General features: G+C 35.9%; 1 protein-coding gene across 2 annotated transcripts in view; it reads left to right on the top strand.

Annotated features, from left to right (window-relative positions):
* Positions 1-13,349, top strand: part of THEMIS (thymocyte selection associated) — a 189,255-nt gene that overhangs the window by 16,347 nt on the left and 159,559 nt on the right. The window contains exon 1 of one of the 2 annotated variants that reach the window (XM_072965847.1): positions 9,242-9,357. The exons of the other annotated variant lie outside the window; for it this stretch is intronic. Coding sequence (XP_072821948.1) covers positions 9,291-9,357 — 67 coding nt within the window. The 5' untranslated portion in view covers positions 9,242-9,290. Of the gene's footprint in view, positions 1-9,241; positions 9,358-13,349 lie in introns of those variants that run through there. 2 annotated transcript variants of the gene reach the window in all.

Here is a 13,349-nt window from a genome sequence, read left to right as displayed (position 1 = left end):
CTTACCACATAGTGGCCTCAGGGTAGTTGGACTGCCTGTGTGGTAATTGAGGGAGCCAACATGATAGTTTGAGCAAGCAAGAAAGAAGATGAAATGCCTTTAATCGTCTATCTTCACTATTTACACAACATGCTATCTCCCACATTCATTTGGTTTCAAGAAAGCCATAAGCCCACATATATTCAAGAGGAAATTATATTCCATCTTTTGAAGGAAAAGGGAAAGAGTATAAAGGCACAGTTGTATTTTGTATACCTGTGATTAGCACAAGAAGCCTTTGCTTTTGGCATGCAAAGATACAGAGATGGTGGACCTATTGGGAAAAGAAGGCCGTACCCTCTCGGAAACAAGCCCCCTCTGCTGCCTAGGAAGAAGGTAGAAATAATTAGTTTTTTTGTAGTAAAATATACACAACATAACCATTTACCATTTTAATCATTTATAGTGTAGCAGTCACAGTGTTGGCATTGGGTACCTTCACAATGTTGTGTTAACTATCACCACTCTTCAAGAGAGTTCATTGTATTTGGCAAAGGACCAGGTTCATGAAGACCTGAACCAAGTTCAATGACACGGAAAAAAACACAGCTCCTAAAGAGGGGCTGTGCTAAGACAGAAAGATTTGGAGCTGGTGACCTAGACGTACTGCAAGGGTTGTGTCAGGGCTTAACTGAGTGCTTCTGTGTTGCCCAGACACCCTGCTGTTAGCAGCCGTGATAACTGGTGCTGAGCTTTAGAGAAGAGTAGAAAATTAGTGGGAAAAATAAAGCCAATATGACTACATTGCACTCCATAATTTTGTATAACTCACCATACCTGTTGCTTAAAGTTAAGACTGTATATACTAATCTTCAAAAACTAGAAAAGTTGACTTTGAATTTAACTTTCAGTTTAATATAGTCTTAGAAACTGTATTCACTGGAGTGGGGGTTATTTCATTTCTGACTCCTAATAACTCAGACATTAGAACAGATAAGAAAAGTGACAAATCCGTTTTCATTCTAGTATTATTATAGCTCTTTGCTGTCAGGAAAGCCAGGCTGTTTTGCTTCCTTTCTGTAGGAAATTGTCAGTTGATAGACGAAACTTCAAGAATAATTAAAGAAATAGGATATGTTCACTCCCTTGAGAAAATCAATCTTTTGCAAATGTATTTAAATGAATTCAGTATCCTTTCCTTTTAATAGAGCTTATCTGGGAGAAAACATCTATTTTAGATTTTATTATGGCACCCAGAAAACTATGATACCTCTTTAAAAATAAATTATAGTGTAAAAGTCGCAGAGGAAGCTGATTGAAAAGAAAAAACCTGAGAAACATTCCCTCTGTATCTCCTACTGTCTTACGTGCACTTACAATATGCCTGATAAATCTCAAAACACTTCCTGTTACCTGAGACTATCTTGAAGTGTCTCAGTAAATATTTAATGCATCTTTATCTCCTATTCAGCGTGCCAGAAGGAAAAAGATTTGTTTTCGGCAGAGGTTGGCTGTGGCAAATGCCAGAGGTTAATTCAGCAGGTGTTACTGCATCTGTGTAAATCCAGGAGGTTTGACAGCTGCCCAGAAATACTGGCCATTCTCTTTGGGAAACCAGACTGTGAAACATGGATTAGGTCACAAATAAATGTCACTTCATCTGTTCACCTCACCTCTTCCTCCATAAAAACACTAAAAGATTGTTTTTATCAATATAAATATCCCTGCTTTGGCAATGAGGTATCATGTCACACTGGTCAGAATGGCCATCATTAAAAAAGGATAAATGCTGGAGAGGGTGTGGAGAAAAGGGAATCTTCCTACACTGTTGGTGGGAATGTAAATTGGTGCAGCCACTATGGAGAACAGTATGGAGGTTCCTTAAAAAACTAAAAATAGAGTTGCTATATGATCCAGCAATCCCACTCCTGGGCATATATCCCAAGTAAACTCTTAATTCAAAAGGCACACGCACCCCAATGTTCATAGCAGCACTATTACATCAGCCAAGACATGGAAGCAACCTAAATTTCCGTCAACAGATGACTGGATAAAAAAATTGTGAGATATATATATACACACACACACACATGCACACATACACACACACACATACACACAATGAAATACTTCTCAGCCATAAAAAAGGTATGGAATAATGCTATTTGCAGCAATATGGATGGACTTGGAGATCGTCATACTAAGTGAAGAAAGCCAGAAAGAGAAAGAAAAATACTTTATTATATCACTTATATGTGGAAGCTAAAAAAAAAAAAGACATAAATGAACTTATTTACAAAACAGAAACAGACTCACATAGAAAACAAATGTATAGTTACCAGGAGGGGAAGGGAATGGGAAGGGATAAGTTGTGAGTTCGAGATCTGCAAATACTATTATATATAAAATAGATAAATAGCAGGGTCCTACTATATAGCACAGGGAGCTATATTCAATACCTTGTGATAGCCTATAGTGAAAAGGAATATATGTAGATGTATAACTGAATCACTCTGTTGTACAGCAGAAATTAACACAACATTGTAAGCTGACTTACTTCAATAAACAAACAAACAAACATATCTCTGCTTTGAGAATGCTGTAAACACAGTGTTGTGTTTAGAACTGGAGATGAGGTGGCAGAGCTGTTTGGAGGACTGTCATGGCAGTAGAGATACTAATAGTTCTAGTACCATCAAAAGGGTCACCGTGTGCAGGTGCACTATGGGTGTCATGAATGTGCAGTATCTCACTTCACTCTTACAGCAGTATTCTGTGGGTGATACAATTACTATCTTGTTTTAAAGATCAGAAAGTTTAAATGACTTGCTTAGGGTCTACCTTTTGAGGTGCAGAACTGGAACTATGTGACTTCATGGTCAATGTAACTACCTACTATACTATGTTGGAAAAGAGGCAGACAGGAGGGAGGAAATATGTGGACCTTCGTGCAGCTAGTCAGCCTCATTTGATATGCATTCGTTTAGTGCAATTTACCAATTGTAAAACATGGAAGGCATTAGATTTGCATAGCTGATTATAGTTGCTTTCAAAACAGAGAGTAAAGTGAAGTAGAAAATTGCTCAAAACCAGAAGTCAAAAGATTTGGATTTCAGTTCCTCTGTTACAAACTAGCTGAGTGAACATGAGAGGGTTACTTAGACTGTTTTATGACATGCAGAGAAAATAAAAATGAAAGATGAAGCGAGAACACTTTAAGTTCCAGATGGCTTTTTGATTTGTGGCTCCAGTTTTTACCTGATCCCCAGCTGTAAGCTTGACTTTAAACAATTCTGAAAGCTTATAATAATTTTACTCTTCAGATTAATCTAACTAGAATTGGTTGCTGTTACTTTCAGCTAACACAGCAGGAAATACTGAGTCTGGTCCAATCTGGGTTTAACCACAGCAAGATTTAAGAGCTCCACCCTTCTCTGTGGATACACGAGGATCATATTTTGAAGACTCAAGGCTTATATTTACATTTATAAGGTTTATATTTACATTGGTTTCCTTTGCTGATGTAGGGGTAAGGGCCCTTTCATGGCACCTTTCTTCTCTGCAGGAGAGGAGAAGACCTGGGCTGCTCTAAGGCCCTTATGCACATAATAATCCTTAACATCAGCCTCTGTGATGAAATGTACAGCTCTCTGCAGAATAATACCTTCTGTATAAGACTTCTGAGGGCCATAGTTATCACCAGTTATGTATATACTCTCAGGGTTTTCTTCCTTCAAGTGTCCAATTATAGGCACAGTTTAGATAAGAATTTCTCTTAAAAAATTACCATTACCAGCAGAGTAAGATTAATAATCTTTCTCTTTCTTTAGGATTAAAGTGCTCATCATAGGGCATGTGTTATACATGGATTTATTCATTTATTTTTAATGGTGAGAGTCTGTCTTTTGGAGTCATAAGAGCCAGCTTGGAGTTAATGATGAGGTACTCTCTATACTGGCATTAGGATCTGTCTAAGAAGATGGCCAATGGGCAATGACTTCTAAGTTTAGTCAAGTCATGCATGATTCTTAAAAACCACCACTTAACTTTGCAGTGGGGACTTTATATAGTGTAGCAGTGAGGGTTCTCTAAGAATTCAGTGAAATAAGCTGAATCATGCTAACTTCAGCAGAAAGGAGAAATGTATTAGAAACATATTATGAAACTGGTTAGAATCCAAGGAAATGTAAAACCATTAGGCCTTTGGAATGTGGAAACCAGAAAAGGCTCAGACAGGAGTTTGTGGCTAGTTCTGCAAAAGTTCTATCTTTAATGACATTTAATATGGTTGAAGAGTCACATCATTCCAAGAGTGGGAAATGGGCAGACAGATCAAAAGTGTATTAAACAATGATCATCCTGAAAAGCTTTAACACAGGGAAACATAACTGCTGATTTGGTGGGCTAATGTGAAAGACTAGGTACAGTACCAATACGTTCCAAATTCTTCTGCCCTGGTTCCGTCTCTTTTTTAGCATCCTGTCTGTTCTGTGTACATTATCCCTCTAATAAATTCCCTCATATTGCTTTAATTAGCATTCATATGCATTGCTTGCAACCAAAGGACTCTAGGTGATAACAGAGATTGGCACTAGAAGCAGCTATTCTGTGTTACAATCCCAAAGTATAATGAGGACTGATTCCTTTCTGCTCATGTAACTGACTTCCGGATCATATCTGAGATAGCTTTGTGGAGGATTTGGGGACCATCCCACTTTTGTAACCCTTCTCTTATAGTTTGTGAGATTTGGGATTATTTTAGAGTTTGGGTAATCCAGTACTTTGTGATTTAATAGGATTTGTTTTCTCTAGGAATAGAACTCTTTAAAAATGTTTTGATCATTTGCTTCTACTTCCATTTCCTGGAGTTTATATGGGCTATATTTCAAAACCAGTGATCTTGTAGAATCAAACTCTTACAGTCTCATTCTGGCCCGAGAGTCTCAATTTCTTATCAGTGAATCTTAGCCTAAGTTTTCTGACATGTCTTTCTCTTGGCCTGTGCCTTGGGGCAATCTGAAACAGTTGTCAGGTAGTATGATATTTAAGGTCCTTGGCTATAAGCAACAGAAATCGAAACTGGTTTAAGCAAAAAGGACATTTATTTTATGCATATTAGAGAGTTCACTGACTACTAGAAGTTGAAATTATCAGATTTAGAATCTAACAGTGCAGCAGGAAGTAACTATCTTGTCTTAGAATTGCTAACCACTGAAATGAGTGAACTCCATTCATTTTATTTTTCTTACTCTCTTTGTCTTATTGTTTTCACAGACAGGATATGATTCTAGCTTTGATCATTCTTCTATCTCTTTCCCTAGGTTTACTTTTTTCAATAAAGGTATTTAATTGTAATGTAAAAAATATATAGAAATTCTTTCTAACACGTTCTCTAGGTTTCAAAATATGAAATATTATTTACTTACTTACTTACTTATTTAAATGGAGATACTGGGCATTGAACCCAGGACCTAGTACATGCTAAGCATATACTCTACCACTGAGCTATAACCCCCTAAAATGTGAAAGAATTTTTAAATTAAACAAATATAAGGCTAATTTTCTGACTCTCTCCAGATTCCATTTCCCATAAAATAGGAACTTCTGCAGTCTATTTTAAATGCTGGAAAAGAGTTTGCCTATTTGTCTTCCTTATTTGCTCCTCCTGGAGGAAAAGCTCCTTTTCTGGTAAGATTTGGATAAAGGTTCAAGTATGATTCAGTCTCTCAATCTCTCTCTCAATCTCTGTCTCTCTCTCTCTGTCTCTCTCTCTCTCTCTCTCCTGCTTCGAGCAGACTACTTTATTTTTCTCTGTCCCGCATTTACTTAGTAAGCACAGCTATGTCAGAGCCCAAGGCCTGTTTTCTAGAGATAGGCCTGGAAGTCTGACTTGTGAAGGAGGTTGTGAATTTTCTAAAGTTTAGAATCTGAAACTTTAACTCTCTCAACTGTCAGTACCAAGCTCTGGACTTGAGAGAACATGATTAGAGACTCTAATTTTAGCCAATATTCACAGATCTGTTCTCTGCCCTAACTGCACCAAACAAAAAATAGATAATATACCACCATCATCACTTTTTTCCTATATTGGCTTTCAATTTTGTTTGTTCCCAGAAGGGAGGTATGATAAGCCCCTTCAGCACCCCAATAAAAGTTTTAAACTTTTTTCTGTGGTTCTTCTAAAAATATGTTTTCTATAAATAGGGCAAAAGATGGATCCATCAGTAATGTACTGTTTATATTGAGACTTCAATGTATGTAAAGTTAAAATAATATAGAGTTGAGGATAGAATGCTGAGGAAAAAAATTTAACCAAGGACTTCAAATATTTGTTCACTAAAAACTATAAAACACTGATGAAAGAAATTGAAGAAGGCACAGATAAATAGAAAGATACACTGTGTTCATGGTTTGGGAGAATTAATATTGTTAAAATGTCTGTTCTGCCCAGTGCAATCTACGGATTCAGTGCAATCTCCATCAAAACTCCAATGGCATTTTTTACAGAAATAGTAAAATTAATTTTAAAATTTGTATTGAACCACAAAACACCCCAAATAGCAAAAGCAGTCTTGAGCAAGAACAAAGTTGGAGACATTACACTTCCTAATTTCAAATATTACAAAGATATAGTAATCCAAACACTATGATACTTGTATAAAATAACAGACACAGAACAATAAGAATAGAGAGCCTCCAAATTAACCCATGCATATATAGTCAACTAATTTTTGACAGAGGAGCCAAGAACACACAATGGGGAAAGGATAAATGGTGTCAGGAAAAGTGGATAGCCACATGCAAAAAAATTAATTTGGACCCTTACCTAACACAAAAATAAACTCAAAAGTATTAAAAACTTAAATATAAGGCCTAAAACCATAAAACTCCAAAAAGAAAATATAGGGAAAAAGTTCCTTGATACTAGTCTTGGCAATGATTTTTTTGGATCTGACACCAAAAACGCAGGTAACACAAGCAAAAATAAACAAGTGGGACTACGTTAAACTAAAGAGTTTCCGCACACCAAAGGAAACCATCACAAAATGAAAATGGAACCTACAGAATGGAAGAATATATTTGTAAACCATCTATTGGATAAGGGGTTAATATTTAAAATATATAAAAAACTCAGACAACGCATAGCAAAAGCAGAATCAAATTTAACATCCATTGCAAATTACCAGGAAATGCAAATCAAGACCACAATGGGATATCACCTCAAGCCTGTTAGAATGGCTACTGTCAATAAGTCATAAGATAACAAGTCCTGGTGAGGATGTGGAGAAAAAGGAAACCTTATGTGCTGTTGGTGGAAATGGAAATTGGCACAAATGTTATGGAAAACAGTATAGGTTCCTCAAAAAACTTAAAATAGAACTACCATATGGTCCAGCAATCCTAATTCTGGTTATATAGCCAAAGGAAATGAAAACAGGATTTTGAAGAGGTATCTGCACTCCCAGCATTATTCACAATAGACAAGATATGGAAACACCATTAAGTGTCCATTAATGGATTCATGGATAAAGAAAATATAATATGTAATGGAATATGATTTAGCCTTAAAAACAAAAAGGATATCCTACCACTTGTAATAACATGGTTGGACCTGGAGGACATTTTTGTAAGTAAAATAAGCCAGACACAGACATAAAAACACCACGTAATCTCACTTATATGTGGAATTAAAAAAAAAAGTTAAATTCATCATAAAAGAGAGTAGAGTGATTGTTACAGGGGTTGGGAGGCGGGATAAGGGGGAAACTGATCAAATGGTACAAACTTTCACTTATAAGATGAATATGTTCTGGAGGCCTAAAGTACAGAATGCTGACTATATTTAATAATGATGTATTGTATACTCGAAATTTGTTACGGCAGTAGATCTCAAGTGTTCTTGCCACAAAAAATTGAAAAGTTAACTATTTGAGATGATAGATAAGTTTGTGATTATGGTAATCATTTCACAATGGGTATGTTTATTAAACATCATGTTGTACAGCTTAAATTTGTATTTCTTGTTAATACCTCAGTAAAGCTGGGAAAAATATTACAGAGTTGGGTTCACTGGTGATATATAAAAGTCATGCTGTGTTTCACGTCAGTTGTTCTTCTGATAACCAAACCATGTGCATTTATAAAGTACTCTGTGGAATTTTATCTGTAATACTGTTTTACTTCAAACAAAATAGAACTTTGTAGAGGTTATACAGCTATGTCCTGACTTCGTTGTAGAAAAGGATCCTTTTACTTTTAAAATTCTGTCATTATATGAAATGACACATAGCATAAGAGATTCATGCCATAAGGATTTCCAAAGTGACAAGAAAAAGGAATATAAGTTTTCCTTAGTATCTTCACAGATATACCCTTGTAAGAACAACAATATAAGAATTAGCATCTACCATTTCTCTACTATTCAATAAGGGATTTAAGAGCAATATTTCTTCCAGATTAGGTACTAGGAAACACATAGTCCTTGATTGTCACTACCAATTCAATACCGGTAGTCCAGAAATATGGTACATATGACTGAATCCTAAGGTATGAGCTATAAAATCTTACTCAGAAGAAAAATATTTAGCCTCTTTGCGTGGTTGATATTTACTTCAAATTCAGATTAAATAATTCTTTGGGGATTCAAAGCCTGGATTTATGGTCCTACTTCACCTCAGAGTCTCTGAGTGAGACAAATGTCCTAGCCTTGGCTTGTAGCCAGGTCTGGTCATGACCTTACTCTGTCACCTTGAGGAAAAGAACAGGAGGGAGGATAGAAATTAGCCTGGTTCAGTTTCCTATTACTCAGTGCAATACATCAAATATGTGACGGTTGTTTGTTTGTTCTTTTAAAAAGTATTTCTTAGCACAGTTGCTTGGAACTATGAAACTACATCAGACACAAATACTTCCCTTAGGAATTAACAATCCAAAAACAGAAAAAGGTATGCAAAAGGCCACTTAACAAGAGCTGTTCAGCTAATGAGACTGCTATGAAAAAAGAGGGAATTTTGAAAGTGCTTTAAAGATCAGAAAAGACTTCTTAGAGGTAACAGAACGAGAGCTGAACCTTAAAAGTTGAGCTTGAGAGACAGTATTATTTTCTTCTCACCCAGCATCTTTTCATCTTTCCTTGAGGAATCACTTCCTATTTCACTCTCCATCAAGGTGTTTGTCTCCAGTGTCAGAATAGGCCTCTGACCTAACCTGGCCGCTGAGTTTGCTCAGAGATGGATGCATAACCCAGTCAGACTGCTGAGAAAAGCACAGAGTAACAGTCTTTTCCCACTGGATTAGCGGCATGTTCCTGGATGAATGGGTTCCGTGTGTGGGTTAACACTTCTGAAACCTCTGTACATGTATTCTGGGATTCATCAAGTGAGTAATTGAATGGCAGATGGTAGAAGATAGATTTTTCCTGTTTGGAGTGGAAGGTTACAAATGAGCAAGGGGGAAGGGCTAGAATAAACCAGAAGTACTGGATTAGAGTTGGAGACATCAGTATGAACTCATGTTTAGCTTAATGTATATACAGACAAATGATATAGTAATATTTATAGATAAGTATGTATACAATGGTCAAAGATGGAGTAGTTTGAGCTGCAAAATTTATAAAACAAAGTAGTATTAGATTATAACCCAAAGTATAAAATAAATATCCATGAATCCATATTGATGTTATTACATCATTGAATTAATAAATAAATGGAGAGAGAAGGCACAAATCTCTCATTCAGCAGAACTACAAATTTCTTATGTACATACTCCTCTCTCAAAGAGCTGGAACATAAATGCCACCCCTTAAGAGAAGAATATGCTCATTACTTGCTTCCAAAAACAATGGTATGGAAAGAAGGGAAGTGTAAACTGAGTTTGGAGAAACTTGGTAAACACAATAACTTAGTCAGATGGTTAGTCAGATTAACCGCATGGACCCTTGATATGGTGGAATGGAATAGTATTTCATATCTGTGGTCTTTCTCCCCAACCTATCACCTCAGTCTAACAGTGAGAAAAAGTCAGACAAACCCAAATTGAGAGGCATTCTACAAAATACCTGACCAGTACTCCTCAAATTGCAAGGTTATCAAAAACAAGGAATGTCTAAGAAGCTGTCACAGCCCAAAGGAGCCTAGGGAATCATGGCAAGTCAATGTGAATAGGTATCTTGGATGGGATTCTGAAACAGAGAGAGGACGTTAGTGAAAATGTAATAAAATTCTAATGAAGTACAAAATTTAGTTAATAATATCTCAGTATTGGTTTCTAACTTGTGACAAAAGCACTGCAATAATGTGAACTGTTAACATTAGGGGAAATAGGTGTGGGGTGTACAGGAAATCTCTGTACTAACTTTGCAGCTTTTCTGCAAATCTACAGCCTAGTCTAAAATTAATTATTTAAATACAAAAAAAAAAAGATTGTTGCTCTGTTTTATAAGCTCCATTTAAAATGTGAAGCCCTCTAATGACCTGCTTTGAGGCATAGTGATAGTAGGAAGTGGCTCCCCACACCTCATTTGCTTCAGACAGTTTTATTCTGGGAACAGTGTTGCAGGAAATAGATAAAAAATATTAAATAACTTTTGAATACATACCATCAGAAAACAAATACTTACATAATGTGGTTGTAACTATTTATGATGTCAAGAACTTTCTTCCCTGATAGCAAACTCTCGAAAATACATTCATGATTCCTAAGAATGAAATAAATACATCTTCTAAAACAATAAGCTCACAAAATGATGAAGCTGGTTGCAATGCTCTCAGAGTTTAATTAGAAAACATAGTCACTGAGAAGGTAATTTGAGCTATGACTATAAATCTTTGTGAAGAGTCATCGTCTATAACGAGTCTTTTACTTCATTTATTCTTAGCTATTTCATGTATGAAAAAAATATTTTTTCAAAGAAGTCGAATGCACTAGAAAGTGATGAAATCTAAAGTCATTCTTTTTGTACAAAGTGAATCTGTAGATCTCTCCAGTTGCTACCCTTTTTGTCTCTTCCTTGGAGATTTTTGCTTGGCAAGAGTGGGGTGAGGGAACGTAGTTTCTCAACAAACTGACTTCTTTCCATAAGGAATTCCTGTGTCAGATTTTCTTGTCACTAGATCTACAACTTTTCCAGCTTTGAAATGATTTTGGTCAAATTGTGTATCATGTGCTTGCTTTGTAAAATAGAGGAGCTTTGAAAAACATAATGACCTTAGTTATGTACTGCTTTTCTGCCAAGTGAGCAAAGTAAGTTCTTCAGTTATTAAAATACTTCAGGAAATAGGAATCATGGGTCATTCTCTCTTTAGCATACATATATGCAAAAAAATACTTTTTGTGGTGGTTATTTTATGTTTATGTATTTTTGTTGCTATCTCTATCATTTTCCCCATAATCAATTGCTGTTGATAGTACCGAGTTTTTGTCACTTGGTACCTCCCAGCCTGACTTAGTCTGGTGGCACCAAGTGTAAAAAAGTTGTTTATAATAAATAATTATATGTGTGTGTGTGTGTGTGTGTGTGTGTGTGTGTGTGTGTATATATATAGATATAGATATAGACATATCTGTCAGGTTAAGTGAAAGGTCTATTGCTCAAGAAACTGATTTCAGTTAAAGAAGTACATGACCTAAGTTAAATTTGCCAAACAAAACAATTTACATTTAACATATATTTTAATATTTTATTTTTGTAGTATCACTTATATCTAATTTTTAAAAATTTTTAGGTCTGAAATTGAAAAGGACAGTCCTGACTTTTTAAAGAGGTTGGCAACCTATCAGTGTTTAATTTGTAATGAAAATTATTTTTGAAAATTTCTGTTTTTTTAATAATTATTTCATTTTTTATTAATTGATTTATTATTGTATTATTAGTTTTGGGGGACAGAGGGTAGGTAATTAGGTTTTATTATTTATTTTTAGAGGGGGTACTGGGGATTGAACCCAGGACCTCGTACATGCTAAGCATGAGCTCTACCACTTGAGCTATACTCTCCCCCTTCAAGTTTATTTTTATTAATACTTAGGACCAAATTATTTCTCAGGTACTCTAAGATGTTACCACACTGAAACATAAATGACATCCTTGATTATCTTTCGAATATAGCAATTGTATGAAAAAAGAGCAAAACTGTCAAAAGTGGGAAATTCCTTCTACAGGCATATTGCAGTTAAGGTTTTAAATAATGTTGTATAAATGTTATGTATAAATGTATAAATGAAGAAAATGTTAGAGTTATGTCACAGAATCTCCACCATTTGGAAAGAGAAGATGGAGTCTTTTATTAAGGAAGGGATTTTAATTTTTGATTAGTCATTATGGTTCTATGGAAAGAGGGGTTGAGTTCTATGGCAAGGAGACATGCCAGCACAGGATTCATGGTGATGCCAACATCCGTATCATTCCTCTTCCCAAGATTTACATTTCAACCTGTGCTCCTGCTCTGTACTATCTGGCAACAGGCAGAACCCCATGCAGAAAAATCCGTTCTTTTGAATAAAGCCTACACAGGGTGAGCAGGCTTAATCACCAAACTGCCTCTTAACCTCAGGAACATTCTCCCTAAGGAAACCCAGGTTTAATTCTTCAAGTCTCTGGGCAGGTGTTCCTCCTGTGTGTTCCCATAAAGTGGCATGCTCATCTTTATGGAGAATTTGACACAACTTTCTACAGTGGATTGTGATTCTTCACTTGTGTGCATGGTCTGCTAAAATGGAACTTCTCTAAGGGCTTATTTATATTCTCAGTGCCTTGTTTAACCACAGGTTCAGAGGAGAGGTCAACAAATGTAAGCTGAAAGAACAATTAAGCATTAGGGTAGAAAACCGGGTGACCAGAATGATAAACCTGCTTGGAAGAAATGTGAGCCCTGCCTTGAGCTTCATCCAAAAAGAGAATAAAAATACTAGGAGGCACAAGCTTCTTTGAAAGTGGGGCCATGATGAATGTTGTGAGGTGATTACTCAGAGAGTCACTGGGGATGGTGAAAGGTTTTGATTTAGCAGTCCTTTTAGAGACGTGCCATTTTAAAGATGCTCATGTGGATTTTGACAAGATCAATAGGTTGTTGTAGAGCAGATTTTAATTTTCTTCCTAGATTATTAAAATAATTCATACTTATTCTCTAAATTAAAAATGTACATAATTATATCTCCAATTAGAGCTGGAAAGCAAGGTGATCAAAGTACAGCAAACAGGGAGCCATTTATGGCACTGGGAACACGTAGTACACATACTATGATTTTGCTCCTGAAACACCGATTTCTCCTATTTTGGGTAATGGCACACTGATTTTTCTTTGAGAACTTCTCTCCCAACTCTGTTTTTGTGATTTAACTGGGGCAACTGCCTAATAAAAGCTGAAGTAGAGCAC

Source organism: Vicugna pacos, chromosome 8, assembly GCF_048564905.1.
Source record: "Vicugna pacos chromosome 8, VicPac4, whole genome shotgun sequence".
Taxonomy (NCBI): Eukaryota; Metazoa; Chordata; class Mammalia; order Artiodactyla; family Camelidae; genus Vicugna; species Vicugna pacos.
Note: the sequence above shows the minus strand (reverse complement) of the source record. Positions and strands in the feature narration are given on the sequence as shown.